The 25,471-nt window shown below is 37.3% G+C and overlaps 2 protein-coding genes across 2 annotated transcripts; one reads left to right on the top strand and one right to left on the bottom strand.

Annotated features, from left to right (window-relative positions):
• The first annotated feature begins 1,177 nt into the window (after nt 1–1,177).
• On the top strand, nt 1,178–24,623 carry m (zona pellucida domain-containing protein miniature). Its single transcript, XM_020947080.2, has 7 exons — nt 1,178–1,534; nt 11,482–11,590; nt 17,773–17,926; nt 18,031–18,158; nt 18,226–18,373; nt 21,260–21,382; nt 22,274–24,623. The coding sequence occupies exons 2-7, from the start codon at nt 11,513–11,515 to the stop codon at nt 23,752–23,754; spliced, it is 2,112 nt and encodes a 703-aa protein (XP_020802739.2). The 5' UTR covers nt 1,178–1,534; nt 11,482–11,512; the 3' UTR covers nt 23,755–24,623.
• On the bottom strand, nt 11,970–12,966 carry LOC110179505 (farnesol dehydrogenase). The gene is made up of 2 exons (XM_020947081.2): nt 12,320–12,966; nt 11,970–12,251 (listed from the first exon to the last, which is right to left on the bottom strand). The coding sequence occupies exons 1-2, from the start codon at nt 12,893–12,895 to the stop codon at nt 12,072–12,074; spliced, it is 756 nt and encodes a 251-aa protein (XP_020802740.1). The 5' UTR covers nt 12,896–12,966; the 3' UTR covers nt 11,970–12,071.
• Nucleotides 24,624–25,471: the final 848 nt, after the last annotated feature.

The raw sequence follows: 25,471 nt of genomic DNA, 5'->3' as shown, positions 1-25,471 counted from the left end.
CGTGAGATGGCCATCTTGCCAATTCCGATTTAAGTTTTTTTTCGTGCGAATGCAAGAGAGAGGCAGCAAGAGCTAGAGGAAACGGAAATTTGTGTTTATTGCTCAAAATCAGTTTTAGATCAAGTGTTCTCTGTTCCCATCTTGATTAGTTGTCAACGACAGGCGAAAACTGTTTAACCGTTATAAGATGCCGCCGCACGATCGCTTCCCAGACAAAAATCTGGGATTTATATGCACCTTGCGCCAACCAGAAAAGCTGGCTACAAATTTGATGCCCTGCAAGCAGCAGCTCAGTGCTTTCTGATGATGAGCCACAGATTGTAGTGAGTATATCGATACATGGGATATTTAAAATATTGCAGATAACTAAATCGTAATATTATTATTTTTTTTTAAATGCATAGAAATTACTGAAACAATTATACATAATTAATTAATTAAATATAGGCTTAAACTTTTCAAATCTATAAGTAATCTATAACATAACATAATTCTTTAATTTTAGGAAAGCATTTGATATTTTTGTCTAACATTTTCTCGACCGTGCACTTCCATTTTACTGGGTATCTCTCAGTTGAGTGACTTTAAAGCTATGTTCGTACCGAAAGTTCAAGTTCAAGTGCGCCAAATTTACAACGCCAGCGTCGACGCCAACACTGGCAGCGGCACCGCGAGCTTTTTACATTCTGTAGAATCTCTTTCTCGCTCTCTATCCTTTTCGTCTTGAGGGGGCGGCCAATGATGGCCCCAATGAACTGATTTTATTGGTTCGCTATAATTTTTTATTGGTCCCCTAATTGGCAGGCGATTCTATGTCATTAGGCCGCTTGATTAGCGGCGCCGCAGCAGCAAGCAGCGGCAGCAATAGCAACAACAAGTTTCGGACTGTGCTCATTTGCGCAGCTGCCAACGCAGGTGTAAAAAAAGCTCGTCGCGCAGTCGCAGTCGGCGCTGGCAGATCTCGCTTTTCTGTCTGTGTGTGTGCTTTGATTTTCAGCCTCAGCATCGTGGCCTCTGCTTCACTGCCTCTCTGTTACCAATCCGCGCGCCTCGCTCTCTTTGGCTATCTGCTTCTCGGCCTCTGCTTCTTGTGCTTGTGCTTATGCTTTTTCTTCTACTTGTTGTTCCCGGACAGTTACATTACGAGGCCAAAGAAAGTATCGCCTGGCCAACTCGCGTATTTCGCGTTCGTCGCTTGCCGAGTCCACACGTGCTGCTCCCGCTGCTCTGCACTCTCGAGTCCGTTGGCTCGGATCGTGATCCGTGGTTCCCGAAAGGAGGAGGAGGCTCCACACCACCAAAGTGCTCCACCAAAAAACCCAAAATTGAAGTAACAAAAAATAAGGAAACGAAACGAAACAAAAAAGAATCAAAGCTTAAAAGGAAACCCAACAGATAAAAAAAACAACGTGTTGCGCCGCAAGTGTTAGTGAAATTTTTTTTTGCTGTTCTTGTTGTTGCTGTTCTTGCCGAATACCGTTACTCGCCTTAAGAGCGAGAGAGAGAGATAACGAGTAGAAGAATCTACAGTGAAGTGAGTGCTTATTTTTTTCTGTTTGTTAATGATTTTTTACCCAAAAACAACCACTGAATGATCCTTTTGGTTTACAATTTAAGTTATAAATTTTGTTGCATTATTATTTTTACACAATTTTCTTTTACCCATTAATATATATTTTGTGGTAAAGCTGTGTAGTTTTCAAACCAGGATATACGTACAGGCGAGACAAGATAAATGGCTGGGAAGGGGAGTAGCTGGAAAGGGGGGCAGACCGTCGTCTTCCAGCTATAGCTTCTTCTTCTTCTTCGTCTTCTTTTGCTACTTCTACTTCTACTTCTAGTGGAGCCGATTAACCAGCTAGACGGCAAATGCAGCCGAGCATTTCATGCTTTCTAATTTTCCCAATTAGCACAAATGCGGCTGCTTGTTGCTTGCTTGTTGCCTCCGCTTCTGCCTTCTACTGATTTCTTTAGATTCTTCTCCATTGCTCGTCTACAGTCTATTGCAGTCTTCAGCCGTCTTCTTGGCTTAGATAGCGACGGAATCGAAATCAAAATCAAAATCAAAGCCGCACAGATCCGTGCTCTTGTGCCGTGTGCCGCCACCAGGTGCACTTTCCAAAGTTTTTCCCGTGGAAAATAAAAAAACACACAATTGTACATACATAATAATAATCATAACAGTCGCACGTACAGTGAAGACGCGACTACGGTGAGAAGAGGCCACCAAAAGTGGCAACGTCATCCGTCGAATGATTCCCACACGCCCCAAACAGGTGCACTATTTATTGACCGACTCGCATACACCTGTCAAATGGCAACTAATCACCAATCAGGTGCCATGAGCACGAATTTATTTCCCCTTCATCACAAAGTGATTGATTCTCCTCTATTTGCGTTACATATTGGGCGGTCCGATTTCACTTCTGTCTCCCTAATTCTATAATACCGTAAAATACCTCCCTTTAATAGCCTTAATTTTAATGCATTTGCTAAAAAACGCAGACGGAATTTACCAATTAACAACACGGAATCATAGGGAATCCTTGGCAGAAACACAGATAAGCGTTGAAGGTACCGGTAAGTTGAGTTATATATAGCCTATAACTTACCATTTCATCTTTACTGTCTCAAAGTATAATTTACAGAAAAATAACAAAGAAAATTAACTTGGGGCAGCTAAGGTTTATTTTCATTGCATTTACATACTTTAAATCAATATTTATCTATATATTTTTATATGGCAATTTTTACGAGAAATCAAAATTAAAAAATCTCCTTATTCAGCCAAAAATGCATTAAATTAAATTCGAAAAACAGATTTATGTTAGTTTTTATTAAGTTAATAAATCTGCATACTCAGTTTAAAATGTTAAAAAGTCAATTTTTTTTTGCCAATTTTAACGATGAAACCCCTTTTCTTTTTTTCAAATAATGGAAAATTTTTGAAAAAAAAAATTGTTCTGCCGGAGATGGCTAAAAAGGTTCGGCTGTTAATGCTGATCAAAAATATATATGATTTATGGGGTCGGAAATGCCTCCTTCACAATTTTACAAGCTTCTGACTCAAATTGTAATACCATTCTTTGGTCCGATTTTTGTCTATATTTTAATGAAAATGTTTACCAAAAATCAAAATTTCAAAATCTCATAACTAATTCAAAAATGCATTAACTCCAATTCTGAATTCTGATTTATGTTAGGTTTTATTAGTTCTACAAATCTGCATACTTTGTTTAAAATTTTATATTTTGACCTATTTTTGTAAATTTTAACGATGTAACCCCTGTCCTTTTTTTGAAAAAATGGGAAATTTTTGAAAAATGGTGTTTTCTCCCGGAGATGGCTAGAAAGTTTCCCCTGCTGATGGTGATCAAGAATATATATGATTTGTAGGGTCGGAAATTACTCCTTCATTATGTTTGAACATTTTTACTTAAATTATGGTGTCCTGCAAAGGGTCATTAAATGAAATATAAAATATCATATACACCTTTTTCTGAGTGTCCACTTACCACTATCAGTAATCAAGAACTTTAATATAAAGAACCTAAAAATATATACAAGATAAGATGCAAAAAAAAGGCTGGAACTCAGATGGCAGGCCAACTTATTAACTTATTAATTAAACAAGTACGATGATGGTCGATATGCAGACAGACAGACAGATAACACGGGGATAACAGCCAAAACAAGTTTATTAACATACTGTTTTGACACCTTTTGGCGACCACCTTTCCCACCATTAAGACGGGCCACCATCATCCTCATCCTCCTCATCATCATCTTCATCATCTTCATCATCATTCGGATTAAGTGTTATGACAACTTTCGTCAATGTCGTCGTTGCTGCACTTGGTTCATTAGTCTGCGGCGATGCTGTGCGACTGCGAGCAAATAGATACAGATAAAAATGGAACAGATCTTGGCGAGAAGTGAGTGGTGCTGCAGCGGTGCTAATGCATTTGATCCGTTTTGGAGCGCATTAAATGCACCGTTAACTACTTCGAATTCTAATTAAGCTGATGCGACACAATCCAAAGCATGCCGCTTCTGTGGCACAATAAACTCAATTCTCAATCTCATGGCGGCCAAAGAACTCCAAGATGAAGCAAACACGCGACTTGGCCATAAATGCAATGCCAGGTTAGCCAGGTTTTTGCCAAGTTACCAAGTTGCCAGGTTGCCAGGTTGCCAGGTTGCCAGGTTTTGCCAGTCAGCGAGTATATCTCATTGCCTCGTTGTCGCATCTGTGTATCTGTGCAACGGCAACTATCTCCCAACAAGAGAGAGAGAGACTATCTCTTTGTTTGGCCTTAAATGATTTGCTTTAGCCATTATTGGCTTTTTGGGCCCTATAAGCGGCTTTGCCTGATCTTCAAGGTCTAAACCGGCAAGAGACCCTCGATTGCCTCTAACCATTTGGAATTCATTCATTGTTTGCCTCTTTCTACCCATTTCTCCGCTCATCGATGCTGATGACGCATAATTTATGATCGACCCAGTAAATTCTACAATTCCCAGTGCTGCCGCTCTTTCACATGCCCATCACGGATACACAAGATGCTAGCTAGCTGGCTGGCTGGCTGCTGGCCATAGATACAGATACAAAGATACATAGATACAGCGATGTACAATATGCAGATACGGATACAGACAACAACGACAACGACAACGACAACGACGACGACAAGCCTTTTCTTTTCACAGAATGTTAATTTGTATTCAGAGCCATCATCAAAGAGAGTCGAACGACGGACACTGAAGATCTGTAGACGCCGGATCGTCTCGTCGTCTAACTGTTCTTCGCCTTTCTACAAACATTCCAATAATGAAATGGAAATTTTTCCATGGCACAATTTTCGGGCTTTCGATGCATCCATCCATCCATCCATCCATACAATCCATCTTTCGGCCATTGGCAATCAAAGTATTGACTCATTAGGCGTTCCTCTCAAGCACATATCATTGTGGTTTGTGGAATTCCATTGATTATATTTACTTTCTTAGAGAGTTGTCGATCAAGTTTTGCTGCATAATCATTCATTACTCTATTATGGGAGCTCTTGTATACCTTAATTGCTCTTAACTAGGCTAACGCACAAGTTCAGCCAACGCTGACCTTAACAGTTTTGGTGTTTTAAAGTTTATTTTATTTTTTTAGAGGCCATAAAGCATTCTTCAAGTCCAACTTGAAGTGCCGACCGAATGACCCAAAGGGGGGCACGTCAAGTGTCTCTGGGAACACGCTGTGGCATAAACAACATGCCCAATAAAGTTGTTAAGCTTCCTTGGTTGGACTCTGTGCATCCGTTGATAAGCAGCTGCCGCCATCCTGGCAATGGCTTTGGACTACCTCCAAGCATTGTTTCTGCACTTGACTCTGGGCGGGCACAGGCTGATGAGGATGAGGATGAGGATGAAGCTGGAGATGGGTATGAAGAAGTGTCGTGGCAGTTGTCATGTTGAAGCAAACAAAAGTTTCGCAGCGTCGCGCAGGATTGCAGTCTGTGAATGGGAATGGGAATGGAAATGGGGAAAAGGCTGATGGAGGCTGGGCTTTGCCCAGACTTCCTAGAAATTTGCATGGCTGCCATAGTCTGTGTCCGGGGCCATTTGACACGTTCTCGGCCTTTACCAGACCGTTCATTTAAATGTCTTTCTTTGGCAGCTTTTGCCAGAATAACAGTTGACAACGGCTGCTGCAACAACTGGGGGAAACTGGGAAGCCGAGAAGCTGTGGAAAAACCATGTCAGACCCATTGCTCCCTGCTCCCTGCTCCCGGCTCCCTGCTCTTTTCCTGCCTGAAAACTTAATATATAACCCACTAGAGGAAAGTCTTGACTCTCAGCTTGTTTGCAACTTAGCTTCGGTCCAATTAATTTGGTAATGGATCTCCTTCCATCTGGGGGATCCTGGCTAAATAATGCAGCACCAGCTCGTACCAGGCTAATTACACTAAAATGAAAATTGCATTTGGCGATTGTCCGCCAAAATAACAAAAAAAAATAATAATAATAAACAGAAAAAACTCACACGAAAAAGTGGACAAACTAGCTCCTCGGATCCCAAAAGTGGCCAACTTGGAGGAGGTGGCTTTTGGCGGCTGGCTGGTTTTGGCGGAACCAGTTTAATTAAAAGAAAGTGAACCATTTAAAATTGTATTTTGATTTCGGCTTTGCTTTTCCCACATTATCATTATTATCGTGATTATTGCGCTTTTCACTGAGCTGGCCAACAGAAGCTAAAAAATAAAATACAACAAACAAAATAAAACAAGCTTGAAAACAATTGGTAGATAAACAAAAAGAAAGAAGAAACATGAAAATAAAAATGAGGCATGGGCAGGTGATTTACCGTTGGCTGTTTATCGTAGACCGTTATAGCGATTCGATTCGATTTGTTTTGAATTCGAATTCGTTTCGATTCGAAAGTGATCAACAGCAGCAGCCACTCGGTGTATCTCAATCTTCATTTCCACTTCCACTTCCATTTCCATTTCCATTTCCATTTGCACACAAGAAGAAAAGTGAAAACTAAACCGTAAGCAAAGTTCGTCACTGATCGCCTTTTGATGCGACAACAATTTCTTTTATTTTCCATTTCGTTTGCTCTCGATCGACTTCGACGATGATGATAGCTTCTGCTTTTGACCAGTTAATGAGTGGCCGAATCCCAAGGCAATCCTACAAGATACAATCTGAGGGATAGCAATCCGTGGAGCGTATCGGCGGCGGGGCAACTTCTACTTTTCCGCTCTTTCGCTGCAAGTGTGCGGTACTGTTAATTGCAGCGGCGTCATTAATTAAGCGCCACCAGAGCGTGCAACACGCGGCCAGGTATAGCTCTAGCTCTAACTCAACTTCTATCTCTGTTGCAAGCTTCAAACTCCAAGAGCTTCGTGCCCCAAACTTCCAACTTGAGCTACGTCGCCGGCCTGGCTGCGTCGCACTTTCTTTGACTTAGTTATAGTTAGTTAGTTAGTTAGTCAGTTAGTGGGGGAAAGGGGAGACTGATTATTAACCCAGTAAGGGTATGACCCAAAAATAGTTTAGAAGAACTTATAGTGGGTTCCATTTATAAAATTTACATTCACATATATGTTTATGTTTATTTTAAGACCATAGTGTGGTTTTATTATAATATTTATCAAATCATTATAGTAAAGATACACCTTTAAAGAAGGTAAAATTCATTTCAAGTGGGTTCTATTGTTTGTATCTATTATTTTATTTGATTTAAAGATAATTCTGTGGTATAAAAATTCAAATTTTGGCCATATTTGTTAAATTTTAACGATGTAGCCCCTTTCCTTTTTTTTTTTCAAAAAATTGAAACTTTTTTTTTAAATTCCTGTTTCTGCCTAAGATGCCTGGAAAGATTCCCCTGTTGATGCTGATCAAGAATATATATGATTTATAGGGTCGGAAATGACTCCTTCACTTAGTTTTAAGCTTCTGATCTACATTTTTAGGTTATCATTAAAGATATATTAAATGTGGAGCCTTAAGAAAAGTAAATTAAGATCTTAATAAGAGATATTGAAAACTAACTTAAAAATCACTGGATTTAGGCCTAAAATCACACCCGTATAGATATATATGTATATATACAAGGCCAAGTAAAGTACTCTATAACTAGTGACTTCCCACCACAGATTTCAAGATAAAAAGATATATATACTCATGTGTTGCTATAATAGATCAAGATACAGCTAAGCCGTTATAGACTTCCCACCAGCCCAGTGTGAGTGATGGTATGGATACAACAAGATCTCAAAGATCTCTTGGATCTCTTGGATCTCTAAGATTTGTGGGATCTCTCAGATCTCTTAATTGGCTGACGGCGCACATGCAAAGTTACAGTTAGTCTGGCCGCAGTCTGCCAAAGACGAGGCTTTGTTTTAGGCGCTTATTTCTTTTTTTAACCAGTTGCAACCAGTTTTCACTCTTTTGCTCTAGACCAAATAAAAAAAGAAAAACAATAAACCGGAGGGGAGAAATTAATTGGCTCCGAATTAAAGACAAATAAGCATATCGGGCCCGTTAACCGTTTACTGTTTTTTTTTTTGGTTTGTTGTTAACTCTTTTTTATTTACAGTTCTCCAAGAGAGAGAATCTCCACTGACCGCATTTTTGCGCCTCAAGAAGAATTGGTAGAAGAGAAGCCTCCTCTACTGGCCCTGTCCATCATCTTTTTCCGAATTCGAATTCACTTTGTTTGCCTGGAACAATCGGCAGTTTCGATTTCATTTTCACCTGTGCTCTGAGCACCTGTAAATCCAGCCAGGTAAAAGTGGCATACAAATCGGATACTGAAAAGGAGACAACACAAATGAGATTTTTACACAATTATTATTATTGTTATTACCATTGTTGTTGCTGCTCCCATAGTCGTTTTTTTACTTGTGGGCTTTATTGCTCCACTGAGTGACTGCCTGATTGATTGATTGATTGATTGATTGCCGGCGTCTCTTTAATTGCTGGCAGGGAAAGTGCCACAGCATCGGGCGTGTAAATATTTATCGGATTTAATGCGAAAGAATTAAAAACAAAATTGGAAAGTTAAGCAGTGAAATTTTGTTCGTTGGTTGAGAGAATTCTATGGGTTTTATAAAGGGTATGAAGTATGAGTAATATGATCAAATGAATCAGTTATTATATTAGATATTATATTATATATATACCTTTACTATAATTATATAAAAATATTTATAAATTTCCACTTATAGAGCTCTTCTACAATATTTATACTTAGACTTTATTGGCTCTATTCAAAGAATCTTTTATCAAAAATATAACTTCTCTTGATAAATTTTACCTTTCTACATCTTCCTAAAATAATTTATTTATTATGTTTAATTCCCTTTGTTAAAATAGCTTGGTTTCTTGGGTTGTAGAACTAACGAAACTTTCTTCGCTCTCTTAACAGAATCTCCTATTTAAAAAAAAAAAAAACTTTTGATTAGTTCTACCTTCTCACATCTTTTCTAAACAAGATATTTATTATATTTAATACCCTTTTTCAGGAAATGGTCTACTGTTTTAGTCTGTAGAATGACTCAGTTTTAAGTATATAGTATAAAGCTATAGGGTTCTTTTTCAGTATAAAATATACTATATATTTTCTTGATCTCAAGAAAAGCTCATGGTTCTTTGGCAAATTAAGCTTTTTGTATGGAAGTTTCTCCAAAATATCTTTTATATTTATGGACATCTTCAACTCAATTCTTCTCTGTACATCCCATATTCCAATCCCTCTTCCATAAGAGTCCTTTTAGTATTAGATCTCCACAAGATTATTGTCCCCTTGAACTCATGTCTAAACTATGTCTTAATTAATTAAAAGACTAAAGAATTTGGGTGATAGAGACACTATAGATGACTCATGAATGCAGTCTGCTGTCTACAGTCTACAGTTTGCAGTCAGCAGTCTTCCCTCCCCAGTCTTCAGTCTCCAGTCTTCAGTCTCCAGTCTTCAGTTTGCATTCTTCAGTGTGTGTAGCGGTCATCAAGCCTCCGACATCGTTTCCAGGCACCTCAATTTGCGAAATGGCGCCCCCGGGGGTCTGTCCAGTGATCGAATGGATCAGAGTGAGTGGCAGTGGGTCCAAGTTCGGGTTTGAGTTCAGGTTCAGGTTCAGGTTCAGGCTCAGGCTCAGGGTCCGGGGAAATTGCTCGTCTGGCCATTTATTAAATTTCAATTTGTTTATGGCTTCTTTTCGTGGCCGCCATTTCACATTGCCCCGTTGCAATTTTGGGTCCATTGGTTAGGGTTGGTTACTCTTGGTTGGCCCCCCGGGCGCATTGGGTTAAGTGCGATCTGGCCCCGGATACAAGCATCGCGCTAATGACGAGCATGGACATCTTTATTACCTCGAACGGGCCCCCTAAAAAATATATACATATATATAAAAAAAAAACTTTAAAAATATGTAGAAGGAGCAGAGTCTTTAACAATTGATATTTAACATACGAATTGATTGGAGCATGACCACGACATGATGATGATGATTATGATCATGCCGGTGATCAAGAAAGCAATTAAGAAGTATCCACAAAAATTTTGGTTAAAGGAAAGAGTTTGGAGAGCTCAAAAATAAGAAAAGGTAATTAAGGAAAGAAATTCTGGGAAAGAAAATTCTTGGCTACAGGGTTTTGATCGATAAATATAAAATTAACTTATTGGTAAACTATAAAGTATAAAAAGGCTTACGTTTTATTTAGAGTTATGAAATATTACAAAATACCAATAAGTTTGGCAATTAATACTCCTTTTTATTATCCAAATTGTTAATTAATTTGCTTCTAGTAAATATTAAATCAATTAAATTATGCATGTAATTAATGATTAAAGGTGATCTCTAAGTATGCTGAAAATTATCATTATATTTATTCTATATTGTTACTGATATCAATACAAAATAAATATAAAGATACTTTACAATATACTTAGTGATCTTGTAAGATATGGTTTTTTGAGGAATAATTCTAAATTCTAAATTATAAATTGGACTAATTTTCGTTTGTTACGAGGTTTTAAAAATTTTTTTTGAAAATATGTTTGAAAAATCAAAATAAAAAGTACATAAATATAACATTTATTTTTCTAATATTTATTTTTACAATATCTATTTCAAAGTTAATATTTCAAAACTCGATTTATAAAACTATACCATATTTATCTTTTCCGATGAATCAACGATATACATATATACCTAGTAAACACCTTGATACATCGTAATAATCATTATAGGTCAATTGCCCTAAATCTAACCATCGATTAACGATAACTCATCAAGGCAATCGATTATACTTTTTTTGGGCTGCAAAAGTCGAGATCAAGAGATCAGGCGGCAATCGTTCATGGCAATTGCAGCAATTTTCGCGGCTCCATTTACCATGGATCACGACTTTCGCTCCCTCAACCTGTGCCAGTTAATTTCTCAGACAAGTTTCAGCTTAAGCCGATTTCTATATCTACGGAAACTGGGGAAACTGTTTAGTTAAATATTTAAATAGCTTAATTTCTTTTTGTTGTAGCATAATACGAAGTGCTATTCACCCATTTTGCACACCATTTTAATTGAATTAACTCCCATAATGCAAGCCAAACTTGATGAGAATTAAATCAATTAAAATGGTGAGCAATATTATACTATATAGCGTTGATTGGATAGAATAACAGAATAGGAAATTGTGAAGAGTGAAAGCGATCGAATCGCGCTTGTTTGTTCCATTTATCATTTCCACTTTCCACCATTAATTGTAATTTAAATTGTATGAAAATAAGTAAAGAAAACATTGTCTGGATCTGCCCACTGTGTTTAGCAGGCCACTCAAAGCAAAAGAAGTAGAGAGAGAAAACCCAGATAAGACTTGTGTTTCTTTACGATTGAGGTAGTCCCACATATATATACTATATAGTACTGTGATTAAATCAGGTCTCTAACCTTGTGCTTTCATTTGTGTTTCTTTCAGATACAAAACCAAACGTCACGCCGCCAGCGTCATGTGGAGCCCACAGAAAGGCCCAACACGCCTGTGGGACCTTAGATTTAGTAGCTGTATATTTATCTTACACTTAATGGTGAGTTAAAGTTGAATATAATATTGTATATAATATTATATATATTATTTATAAATGTATGTGGTGGAATCTTATCTGATTGCCAAGCCAATTGATTGATAGCAAACCTTTAAAAGGGAAGGTCAAGTTGGTTTGGTAAACATGGGAAAAATTGTAAAATGAAGGAAAATTTATGTATAGTGACGCAAAGATTTATATGGATTTATAAAAAGATAGATAGATAGATATTAGATCACTAGAACTTGAAAACCTAAAAAAGATACTAAAGTATCTGTATCTTTTTAGACGTCAGATCAAACCAAATAAAATATACTTAGATATATCATATACATCTCCAATTAATCCCTAACCCTTGGATTAAATCTTACTTAAAAACACCTTTGTTTCGACTTTTTCACAAAAAAACAATTAACATTTATAATATCAAACGTAGAGCCTTAAAAGCTAAACAGAGTCCAGGGAACAGGGGTGAAGGTGACACTTAGAGGGTCTCGCCCACGGGCTTAATGGTCAGCTCATGAATCTGGACATTCGGTGGAGTCTGGATGCAGTAGGTCACGGCATCGGCCACATCCTCAGACCGGAGCATGGGCAGTTCAGGGAAAGAAAGCAGGACTTCCTTGCTCACAATCTCAGTTTCAACGGCTCCAGGACTGATGCTCTACAAAATGAATCAAAGATAACTATAAGTAAAAGCTACTTTACCATTTTTTGAGTAAGAAAACTTACCGTGATCTTGGTCTTGGTCTTGCTGTTGATAAACTCCTGACGCAGTACCTCCGTTAAACCTGTGATGGCAAATTTGGAGGGCGCATACATGCCCATACTCATGCCCGGCATAATGGGCACCCGATGACCAGCCACACTATTCACTATGAGGACATGTCCATCATCGATGTTACGTTTCTGCAATGAACGGAACACCTCCCGGGTGCACCAGGATACGGCCAAGACATTGGTGTCCAAAATCGCACGCAAATCACTGGAATTGCCTTCGCTGATGATACCAACACCGGGACGAACAATACCCGCATTGTTGACCAAAACATCAGCACCACCCAGCTGGGCATCGATCCAGGCAAAGGTGTCAATCACTTCCTGCTCCTGGCTAACATCACACTTGCGAGGATGGAAGCGCTTGGCCTGCTCCGCCGGCAGCGAGTCCTTGAGCTCCTGCAGACGATCCTCGCGGCGTGCGAGTCCCACCACAACCATGCCCTTGGCCACCAGATCACGACAGCAGGCAGCTCCAATGCCAGAGCTGGCGCCAGTGACAACAGCAACACGATTTAGCCAACGATCCATAATTGTTTTCGGGTTTCTTAAATGAGGTTTTTTATGTTATTTTCCGCTCGCGATCTGCTCGTTAACTGCTCGCTCAGTCACCTTGCCCAGTGGCTTTTATACCCTGGCCAATTCCCAGCTGCTCCGACTGGCCACTCGTCCAGTATTTCACCACTGATGAGAGAGTGGCAATCCGAGGCAGTTTCCCGAGCAGCTGAAGCAACCGAATCAGCCGGCATTTGGTCCGGTAATTATTCGTTCCCTTGCCGTAATCGTGACTCTGCAGAATTCATTCTAGAACGCTAACAAAAATTCACTCTATGAGATAGCAAATGGAACACATGAGTGGGATTTCATTGTGGCTCAGCACTATTATTATTATTATTGTTGTTGTTGCTGTTGCTGTTGATATTCCGGCACACTCTCGTGCCCATAAAATACACTCGGAATTAGTAATTCTTTCGTCGCTGGGTTAATTATGGGAAGTGTTTAACACTAGAGTGCCAATAGTATGGTTTTGGGGACAGCATAATCAGGTTTTTAGGCAAGTTATTTCCCTAGTTTTCGGCAAGAAATAAAGTAAATTTATACATAAATATATAGTAAAATTTAATACATAGAATGAATCATTTCCTTGTCATTGGGTTAATTTATGGTTTAACACTATAATGCCAGTGGGGGTTGATTAGGTTTCTAGGCAAACCTGTTATTTCCCTAGTTTTCAACAAGAAAAAGAGTTAATTTAGACAGAAATATATATTTAAATATTGTACAGTTAAATATATACTTTATTAGAAATATTTCAAATATCGTCGTTTGATATATCTACATTTTTACTATTAAAAGTATCTTAAAGCAAAATACTTTATACATCGTAATATTTAATTGTTGTGAATTTTAAATATGGAAAATATTATCAGGTTTAATATATCAATTAACGAATCATCAAAAATATCTTAAAGTTTAATGTATTAAAATTTAAAATAAAGAAAACACCCTAAAGTGTTACACGTCGAATGTGGAAATATAAAAATATAATTTTGTATGAAATTAAAAATATTTTAAATCAAGAAAGGAAACTAACTTATAGAAGCCGAAGTGAAGCAGTTATGTAGTTAGGTTCATGGGTTCGAGTGTGAAATCGATCAAAACTGAGCCAAAGATGCATTAATCTAAATGTTGAAAGCTATTCTGTGTTGGCTTTTATTAGGATTTTAGAATATCGGGCCTTAATATTTATAAATTTAAAAATTTGACGCATTTTTAGCAAGTTTTTTATGATGTCTTATCCCTTACAAAACTTAAAAAATGCAGTTAAGTATCTTGTTGAATTATTGTTAAATAAATACATAGCTAGCAGCACAGCTTAATTTTAAACCTAGGCCTAATCACTTAATTAGTATCTATGTTAATAATATGAAATGTCATGCTAAAGACTTACCCCAGTGGAGGACACGTGGCGATCCATTTTCGTCATTGCTTAATTGATCCCAGTGTGTAAATCACTTCCGGTGACTTCAAGTCATGCTTCTTCCTCGTCATCCAAATGTTGTCTATAGGCCACGTCATATTTTTCGGGTCGAAGGGAAGGCACTATCACTATCACTCGAGATGTTAACACTGGAGACGCCACGGACTGAATGAGGTGCGCAAGGCGGCAGAGCCCGCTATTTATAGGCTGCGAGGCAAGAGAACAGAGAATTTGAGAGAGGGAGAGAAATAGAGAATCTAGAGTTAGGCAGAGCGAGATAGAGGGAAAGGGGTGTCTCTAGAGATGCACAAAGAGGGAGAGGCACAGAGTGTGGGAGCGAGTGGGAGTCATAGAAATAGAGGCATATTCATATTTTATGAAGGAAATTTTTTAATTTTAATTTAAATCATTTAATACGCTTACGTGTTACACGTCGAATGTGGAAATATCAAATTATCATTGTGTGAAATTAAAAATATATTAAAACAAGAAAGAAAGCCAACTTATAGAAGCCGAAGTGAAGCAGTTAGCTGGGTTCATGGGTTCGAATGTGAAATTGATCATAAAAAATCCAAAGATGCATTGATCTCAATGTTGAAAGCTATTCTGTGTTTGTTTTTATTAGAATTCTAGAATATTGGGCATTAATATTTATAAATTAAGAAATGTTATGCATTTTTGCCAAGTTTCATGATGTTATCCTTTACCAAACTTTAGCCAAATTCATTTAAGTATCTTGTTTATTTTTTTTTTCAAGTGTTTGTTGTTCTTTATTGATTTAGATTTTGATTACAAATATAAATATCAATTCCTATTGAATATCATTGGCTTTTTAGACTTTGTATACCTACAAGAAAACATGAAGTATATTTATTGTAGATATATTAAATCGATATTTATATATGATCATTTTTTGGGTAAATCCAGGATTTTGAAAATATCATAACTAAGCCAAAAATGCATTAATTTCAATTCGGATATCTTTTCTATGCTTGTTTTTATAGCGCTAACAAATCCGTATACTGAGTTTTTAAAAGTAAAAAATTCAAAATTTTGTCAATTTTTTAACATTTTAACGATGTAACCCCTTTCCTTTTTGTGAAAAAAATTTAAAATTTATAAAGTTTTTTTTTTTTGCCAAAGATACCTAGAAAGATTGTCCTGTTGATGCTGATCAAGAATATATATGATTTATAGGGTCGGAAATGACTCCTTCACTGATTTTTAAGCTTCTGACTGGAATTATAATACAATTTTTAAACCAATCTTTATCTATATTTTTATATGAAAATTTGTTTACCAATCAAAGTTTAAAAATTGCATAACTCACCCAAAAATGCATTAATTTTAATTTGGAAAGCTGTTTTGTGCTAGTTTTTATAAAATTAATAAATCTGCATACTCAATTTCAAATGGAAAAGAGTTCGAATTTTTGATGAAATTTTTAACAATTTTGACAACAACAAATAATTTCAAAAAATTTAAAATTTTATTTTTCTTCTTAAGATAGCTAGATCGACTCGACTGTTGATGCTGATCAAGAATATATATGATTTATAGGGTCGGGAATGTCTCCTTCTATGAGTTTTAAGCTTCTGGCTGAAATTATAATACCTTGAAGGGTTATAATAATTTTGCAAAATATGTCGCCAAGGTCTGGGTTAGTTTTAAAATTATTGTAAGGGTAAGAAATCAGTTTTTGTGTATAATATATTGTTAAGTTATGCTGTTGATACATTACTTTAAATTAAAATTCTAGAATGGGATCCATGGAAATAAGGGAATTAATGGGAACATAAATGCAAAGCAAGCAGCATAACTTAATTTTAAGCCTAGGCCTAATCACTTAATTAGTATCTATGTTTATAATATGATATGTCATGGTAAAGACTTACCCCAATGGAGGACACGTGGCTATCCGTTGTCATCATTGCTTAATTGCTTCCAGAGTAGATTTACATTTCCGGTGACTTCAATTAGGCTTCTTCCTGATCATCCAAATGTTGTCCATGGGCCACGTCATAAGTATCGAGGCGAAGAGGAGGCACTATCACTATCACTCTAGATGTTAACACTGGAGACGCCACCGACGGAATGAGGTGCGCAAGGCGGCAGAGCCCGCTATTTATAGGCTGCGAGGAAAGAGAACAGAGAATTTGAGAGCGGGAGAGAAATAGAGAATCTAGAATCTGTATCTAGAGATGCACAGAGAGGGAGAGTAAGGGGCATGCCGATCGATAGAGGTAATGAGGCACAGACAGGGAGAGGCACAGAGTGTGGGAGCGAGTGGGAGTCATACAAATAAAGGCATATTCTAATTTTATTAAGGAAATTATCTAATTTTAAATTAAATCATTTAATAGGCTTTTAATGTTTAAATTTCCATTGCTAAAATATTGTTTTTCCATCTTTTATTTGAAAAATACTTAAGTTTTTTAATTGTTGTTATTTATTTTATATTTAATTAAGCTACAGATAAGTTTCAAATGGATTTCCTACTCCCATTCCTACTCCTCCGAAACCATTTTAATTTCCACTCTCTGGCCAGACAATGTGGCACCAGCCTTGCTCCGGATCTCCATATATATTATATTGTATTATATATACACCGATTCCAGTGCTGCAACTTTTACTGGCGGGGAAAATGCAAATTCCATTGGCCATTTGCGCCACTAGCCACTCGCCACTTGCCACTTGCCACTCGATTTGGATCCATGCGGCATGTGGCAAGGCAAGGCAAGGCAGTTTTGGGCCAGGTATCGGTATGCAAATGCCAAGCTCTGGTTCAGCCTCAAGACCAACTCCAAGTCCACGTCCACATCCAAGTCCAATCCAAGTCCAGACCAAGACCAGTTCCCCCGCGAAACGGATGAAGGCCAAGTGGAATTCGCTTTCCCATTTCGGAGGAGGTGGCTTTGGGGGGAAACGATGATGACGATGGCGACTGGGGTTTTTGCCAGGACTGGATTTCGTTTTTATTGGCAACACGTTTATCAGGTGCGCCAGGTGGCCACCGGGCTGGCAGGTGGAACCGTTAGAAGCCATAGCCCACCCACAAGGCGAGATTCTCCATCCAAAAGAAATGTTAACTGAAGAAATGGAAGAGTCTATTAAATTTTTTGAATTAAATTCTTAAGGAATAAAGGGAAGCTAATAGAATTTATAGAAAGAGATTGGAGTTTAAAGGATTTAAAGGATCTTTGGTATGAAATTTAGATAAAAATAGGAATATATAGAACTATATAACTTTACTCTGATTAAACTATATTTGATTTAAGCTTTTCACAGTTTTTGAAAGGTAAAATAGCTGCTTAATTACTTAGCTTTAAAGTATATTTATATTTTTTTGATGTATATTTATATTTATATTTATTTTAAGCTATTATATCTCCTTTTATTTATTTAAAATGTATTATTTTTATTACAGTTTAGTTTAGTCATAGCTGGTAATGAACTGTGGCCCATGGATCGGCCAGATGGCATGCCAAACATTGTGTCCCTGGAGGTGATGTGCGGCAAGGATCACATGGATGTGCATCTTACCTTCTCGCATCCATTTGAGGGTATTGTCAGCTCTAAAGGTAAGTCAAAACAAGATCAAATTGGACCAAGATCAAACCAAGATCAAACCAAGATCAGACCAATATCAAATCTAATCCTAACTAAACGAAATCCTTTCAAACAGGACAACACAGCGATCCGCGATGTGTGTATGTACCGCCTTCCACAGGCAAAACATTCTTCTCCTTCCGGATCTCCTATTCGCGATGCGGCACCAAACCCGATCTTAATGGACAATTCTATGAGAACACGGTGGGTATAATCTCGACGATAACATTATCTTTTGTTTATTATAAATAACCTTTAATATTCCCCTCAGGTGGTGGTGCAATATGATAAGGATCTGCTGGAGGTCTGGGATGAGGCGAAACGTTTGCGTTGCGAATGGTTCAATGATTATGAGAAGACTGCCTCCAAGCCACCGATGGTAATAGCCGATCTTGATGTCATTCAACTTGATTTTCGTGGTAAGTATTATATCAAAATAAGACAGAAAACTAAGTTCAGGAAGCCAAAGTTTATATATTGTTGTAACTTGCCATTTAATTATAGAATCGCAGGGAAAATCAATCATAACCAAGCTTAAAAGTTTCACAATTTTTGAATAGATATTTTAGATATTTTTATTAAATATTATAACAACCTGCAAGGGTATTACCATATAGAAAAATATATCATCCAGAGTCAGGGTTAGTTTTAAAATTATTTTAAAGGTAAGAAATCAATCCTTTTGTATAATTTATAGTTAATTTATGCGGTTGAAACATTACTGTAAATTAAAATTTAAGCTTTGGAAATAAGGGAATTAATGGGAACATAAATGCATAGCTAGCAGCAGAGTTTAATTTTAAACCTAATCACTTAACTAATATATATGTTAATAATATGATGTGTCATGGTAAAGACTTACCCCAGTGGAGGACACGTGGCTATCCGATTTCGTTATTGCTCAATTGATCCCAGTGTGTAAATCACTTCCGGTGACTTCAAGTCATGCTTCTTCCTGGTCATCCAAATGTTGTCCATAGGCCACGTCATATTTTTTCGGGTCGAAGGGGAGGCACTATCACTATCACTCTAGATGTTAACACTGGAGACGCCACCGACGGAATGAGGTGCGCAAGGCGGCAGAGCCCGCTATTTATAGGCTGCGAGGAAAGAGAACAGAGAATTTGAGAGAGGGAGAGAAGTAGAGAATCTAGAGCTAGGCAGAGCTAGTTAGAGAGAAAGGGGTGTCTCTAGAGATGCACAAAGAGGGAGAGGCACAGAGTGTGGGAGCGAGTGGGAGTCAGAGGAATAGAGGCATATTCCTTTTTTTATTGAGGAAATTAGTTGATTTTAATCATTAATTTTAAATCATTTAATACGCTTTTAATGTTTAGATTTGTATTGCTAAGGTATTGTATTTTCATCATTAATTTGAAAAATATTTCCGTTTTTCTGTTTTTTTATTGTTATTTTTTATATTATAATTAATTAAGCTTCAGATAAGTTTCAAATGCATTTCCCACTCGCATTGCTTTTCACCAAGAAAAATAGTAAATTCATGCATAAAAATATAATTAAATATTGTTAATTTAAATCTTTAAAAGAAATATTACAAATATCGTCGTGATATATCTCAATATAGGAATTTTGAATATTAATAAGTCGTAGTTTTAATTTTTGTGAGTTTTAAGTATGGAAAATATTAACAAGTTTAATATACCAATCTGCGAAATATCAAAAATATGTTAAAGTTTAATTTATTAAAATTGAAAATAACGAAAATTTGCTAAGGTATTACACGTTGAATGTGGAAATATCAAATTATCATTATGTGTGAAATTAAAAATATATTAAAACATAAAAGGAAGCTAACTTATAGGAGCCGAAGTGAAGCAGTTAATTATCATAACAAAGTCAAAGATGCATTGATCTCAATGTTGAAAGCTATTCTGTGTTTGTTTTTATTAGAATTCTAGAATATTGGGCATTAATATTTATAAATTAAGAAATTTAATGCATTTTTACCAAGTTTCATGATGTTATCCTTTACCAAACTTTAACCAAATTCATTTAAATATTTTGATTATTTTTTTTTTTCAAGTGTTTGTTGTTCTTTATTGAATAAGATTTTGATTGCAAATATAAATATCAATTCCTATTGAACATCATTGGTTTTTTAGACTGTGTATACCTACAAGAATACATAAAATATATTTATTCTAGATATATGAAATCGATATTTTTATATGCTCATTTTTTGAGTAAATCCTAGATTTTTAAAATATCATAACTATGCCAAAAATGAATTAATTTTAATAGGATAGTTTTTCTATGCTTGTTTGTATAGCACTAACAAATCTTTATACTTAGTTTTTAAATGTAACTAATTGAAAATTTTGCCAATTTTTGAACATTTTAACGATGTAACCCCTTTCCTTTTTGTGACAAAAGTGGAAAATTTATGAAAAAATTTGTTTTTTGCCGAAGGTAGCTTGAAAGATTCGCCCGTTGATGCTGATCAAGAATATACCATATATGATTTATAGGGTCGGAAATGACTCCTTCACTGAGTTATATGCTTCTGACTGAAATTATAATACCCTGTAAAGGGTATAATCATATGTCAACAGTTGCCACCAAAGTCAGGGTTAGTTTTAAAATTATCGCAAAGGTAATAGTAAAGTTAAAATATATTTAAGTTAGGCTGTCAATACATTACTTTGAATGAAAATTCAAGAATTGGATCCCTGGGGAATAAGGGAATGAATGGGAAAATAAATGCATAGATAGCAGCACAGCTTAATTTTAAACCTAGTCCCAATCACTTAATTAGTAACTATGCTAATAATATGATATGTCATGGTAAAGACTTACCCCAGTGGAGGACACGTGGCTATCCGTTTTCGTCATTGCTCAATTGATCCCAGTGTGTAAATCACTTCCGGTGCCTTCAAGGCAAGCTTCTTCCTGATCATCCAAATGTTGTCCATAGGCCACGTCATATTTTTCGGGTCGAAGAGGAGGCACTATCACTATCACTCTAGATGTTAACACTGGAGACGCCACCGACGGAATGAGGTGCGCAAGGCGGCAGCGCTCGGTATTTATAGGCTCCGAGGCAAGAGAGCAGAGAATTTGAGAGCGGGAGAGAAGTAGAGAATCGAGAGTTAGCCAGAGCCAGATAGAGGGAAAGAGGAGTCTCTAGAGATGCACAGAGAGGGGAGTGATCCTGAGCCGATCCATAGAGCTAATGAGAGGGAAAGGCACATAGAGTGGTAGCAAGTGGGAGTCTGAGAAATAGAGATATAAGGAAATAATATACATACATTTTATATATATAACTAATTAAAATATGCATTTTTCAGGTGACAATGTTGACTGCTGGATGGAGATTCAGCATGGCAAAGGACCTTGGGCGCCGCCCGTCAGTGGGATTGTACCGCTTGGCTCCACGCTGACCTTGGTGGTGGCCATCAATGATTATCGAGGTGGGTTTATTACAATATTTGTTTATATGTAAACCCAAAATTCTGATTTTCAACTGGTTTTAAACAGTAAACAAAAAGGAAAATAAACTCAGAAAATGAGATTACTGAAAGGGTATAAAAAATGTATATATAACGTTTTTAGAACGTTTCTGTATCTTTATATCTTAATATATACAAAACTACACTTAACATATTATTATTTTAGAAAAAACATATATGTTTGCTCATTAAAATCTTGAAAACCATTAAGCTTCTATAAAAATAATCTCATACGCCACGTAGTCCCATACAAATTAGCTTCCTAAATTGTTTGAAACTCTTTGAAAACCTAATTAATTCATATATTTATACTTATTATTTTATTATTTTAAAGAAAACATAAATAATTGATCATTAAAATCTTGAAAACTATGAAGCTTCTATAAAAATAATCTCATACGCCACGTAGTCCCATACAAATTAGCTTCCTAAATTGTTTGAAACTCTTTGAAAACCTAATTAATTCATATATTTATACTTATTATTTTATTATTTTAAAGAAAACATAAATAATTGATCATTAAAATCTTGAAAACTACGAAGCTTCTATAAAAATAATACTCATACGCCACGTAGTCCCATACAAATTAGCTTCCTAAATTGTTTGAAACTCTTTGAAAACCTAATTAATTCATATATTTACACTTATTATTTTATTATTTTAAAGAAAACATAAATAATTGATCATTAAAATCTTGAAAACTATGAAGCTTCTATAATAATAATACTCATACGCCACGTAGCCCCACACAAATTAGCTTCCTAAATTGTTTTCATCTCTTTGAATAGCTAATTAATTCATATATGTATTTATATAAAATCCAAAAGCTAATCACCTCTCTTCTCCTCCAGGTGAATTTGATATGCGCGTCAAGTCGTGTGTGGCCTCCGATGGCTCCGGCCATGTCATCAATCTCTCGGATGAATTTGGCTGCGTCCTGCGTCCCAAGATGATCTCCCGCTTCCTGAAGGCCCGTGCTCCCGATGAGCGTGCCACTGTTATAACGTACGCCTTCTTCCATGCCTTCAAGTTCCCCGACGCGCTCAGTGTCCACATTAAATGCAAGGTGGAGATCTGCCGTCACGGATGCCTCGATCACTGCCAGAACACGGGAGCCGGCGGCGGAGGCATTGGTTCTGGTGAGGCTTTGGGACTGGGACTCGGCCTGACGAATGCCAATGAGCGGAAGGATGTCCACATGTCGGATGCAATGGGCAGTAGCAGCAGCAACGATCTATTGAGGGATCTGTCCCTGCCTCCACCTCCACCCGGCGGTCATGGCCATGGCCTGGGCATGGGCATGGGTCTGGACCACGACATCTTCTACGAGGACATTATCCATGATCACAAGCAGACACTGGGCGGCGGCGGTGGCGGAGATTATGGAGGCCATGAGAGCAAGAGCGGCGGCGTGAATCTACAGCCGCGTCCCGTGCACGAGGAACAGGAGGAGGCCGATCTCTCCGATCTTTTCGGGGATGAGGATATGGCCGATCTGGATATGGAGGGCGGCGACGGAGGCGAGCGTTATTTGGGCTTGAAGAAGAGCGGCAAGTTCCCGCATGGACCCCGACAGCTGGAGGCCCAGAAGCGTATGGGTGTACCCATGGCAGGACCACGTTCCCTGGATCCCTCACGTAATCATCCGGATGATGATGAGGTGCCACGTCCGGTTTACAGGCCACAAGCAGAGGCCCTTAAGAAGCCTCGCGAGGATCATATTGACTTGGACAGGGAGGAGGAGGAGAGGGATCAGAAGAAGGACCAGCAGCATGACAAGGAACAGCAGAAGGAGCAGGGCCAGGAGCAACCAAAGGAGGAGAGTAACCACAGTCATCGTCGCCGCCGCCGTTCTCTGGTCATTTCCGATCGCAAGGTGCGCAGTGCCGATGTGGGCGTTAGCGGTCTCTACGATGTCATCTCGGAGGCAGACTTGGCCTTCTCGCCGGACTCCAAACAGGAGGCAGTCACCGTCTTCCAGGGCAAGATCAGCGAGGAGGTTGTCTATGGCATCTGTATGCCAGTGCCCGGCTTTAGCATTCTCTTCATTGTCGTCATTTCGGCGACAATTGTCTCGGCCTTGGTGGCCGGTTCGCTGCTGTATCGCTATCAGTTGCAAAAGGAGGCGCTGGATAAGCAGACACCAATGCCCGTGCCTGGGACACTGGCCTCCTGGATGACCCTGCGACTGTTCCGCTTGAGGCACATGCAACAGCATCAGCAACAGCAGCAGCAACAACAGCAGCAACAACAGCAGCAGCAGCAACTCCAACAGCAGCAGCAGCAGCAAGTGAGACAACAACAGGCACCGGGACTCGATACGGTGCAGTGAAACCGAAGGATGAGAAGGATAGTAACATTGATGGAGGAGTAGGAATGGGAATCACCAGAGTCGGACCAGAGTCGAAATCGAAAGCGTTGTCCCCGCTTATTATCTATTTAATATGATTATTGTTTTTTTTTACATCCCGGATTGTTTGTTCAAAGATCGGGCATTAATGCAATACTCGAACTGCTTCGGCTTCGTTTAAGATTCGTTTTTGGTGCTGAACGTTCCACGTATTTATTTTTTTTATTATTATTGGGTGCATTTAGTCGTTAAAAAAAAAATCTTTTAAAATTTCATTTAAATTCAGCTAAAAGTATAAAGTAAAGATGAAACACACACTCACAAAGACAGAGAGATTGAGAAACTCCTGACACGGTGCTCAAGGTTAAGGAGAGATTGGATGGATGCCAAGTTTAGAACGCATCCGCGCTAGGCCTAAGGGAACTTATTTATTTATATTTATATATATTACACTTACACATTATATATATATTATATTATATATATGGAAATACCTATACGATATTAGCTGTAAGCTGGAGCGGTATGGAAATTTTGCAAGAAATTTAATAATTGTAGTAACTTGTTGGTTTGTTTTGTTTTTTTTTTTGAGTGTCTATTATTATTAATAATATTATTATTGTGTATTATTGTGTTCTTTGGCATTGCAAACTTACGTTTTTATTGGGGGACAAATTTAGTTAAATTCTACCGCTTACACCATTTCATTTAGACAATTCGCATTATCATTTCCATCATTAAATCGAAAAACAAAAAATCGAAATGCAATCGCTTTGCATGCTTGTTAAAATTTAAGTACCAATTTTGTAACTGACAAATTGACAAATAAAACTAGTTAAGTTGAAAAATAACATCAAGTGTGTGTGTTTATTTTAAATAAAATAGCTTGAAAATCTTACTGTAATTATTATTATAGGCATAGTTTTGAGACGCTTTTAAAAAAATAATATGTATTTGTTATTATTTATTTATTAGTAATGTTGCGGAGCTGATAAAGTACACACATATGAATGTATTTTCTATTAAAATTATCTTAGGAAAACATGAGTTAGCTTTTATCGCCACAATGTTTGCCGAGCTACGATAAGGTAGCAACAGGTGAAGACTTCTTTCTACGATGACGCATCTGGCATTGGCCATTGGACAAGAGGAAGCCGAAGTATTTAGACCCTTAAAACTTGCACTTGGATTATGGAAAACGGTTTTCTGTGCTACATTTTAATAGCTTTACAAATCTGCTTTTGAAAATTAAGATTAAATTTTTTTTTTAATCTTAGACAATTTTATAATTTTTTTTCTGCCAAATATGACCAAATCGATCGAGCTTTCAGTGCTGGTTAAGAATATATATGATTAGTAGAGTCAAAAATGATTTCTTCTATGCTTTTTATACCTCAGACTAAATTTATAATTTTTGCATTTTTACTAAAAAATTTCGAAATTGAAGCCTTGTTTTTGCCTACAACAACAACATCTTTTGCACAACAATAGAGTTTTAACAACAACAAAAATTTACAATTTACTACAACAAAAGACACAAAATATATTCATTTAAATGCAAAATTTGAGTTCGGACTTAAATATACCCGCCATACCATGAATTTGAATTTAAATAGTCGATCAGTTGCCGCCAAGTATATATTTAAACTCAAATTCAAATTAGAATGATATGGCGGGTACCGAAAGCCTGTTTAAATAT

The sequence above is a fragment of the Drosophila serrata genome, unplaced genomic scaffold, assembly GCF_035046125.1.
Source record: "Drosophila serrata isolate PLE 108 unplaced genomic scaffold, ASM3504612v1 contig_276, whole genome shotgun sequence".
NCBI lineage: Eukaryota > Metazoa > Arthropoda > Insecta > Diptera > Drosophilidae > Drosophila > Drosophila serrata.
This window is presented reverse-complemented; position numbering and strand designations above follow the sequence as displayed.

Coding starts and splice junctions, on each gene's coding strand:
- m (XM_020947080.2), top strand. CDS start 11,513: ATGTGGAGCCCACAGAAAGGCCCAACACGCCTGTGGGACCTTAGATTT. Junction 17,927..18,030: donor GGGTATTGTCAGCTCTAAAG/GTAAGTCAAAAC, acceptor CCTTTCAAACAG/GACAACACAGCGATCCGCGA. Junction 21,383..22,273: donor GGCCATCAATGATTATCGAG/GTGGGTTTATTA, acceptor CTTCTCCTCCAG/GTGAATTTGATATGCGCGTC.
- LOC110179505 (XM_020947081.2), bottom strand. CDS start 12,895: ATGGATCGTTGGCTAAATCGTGTTGCTGTTGTCACTGGCGCCAGCTCT. Junction 12,252..12,319: donor AGACCAAGACCAAGATCACG/GTAAGTTTTCTT, acceptor TTCATTTTGTAG/AGCATCAGTCCTGGAGCCGT.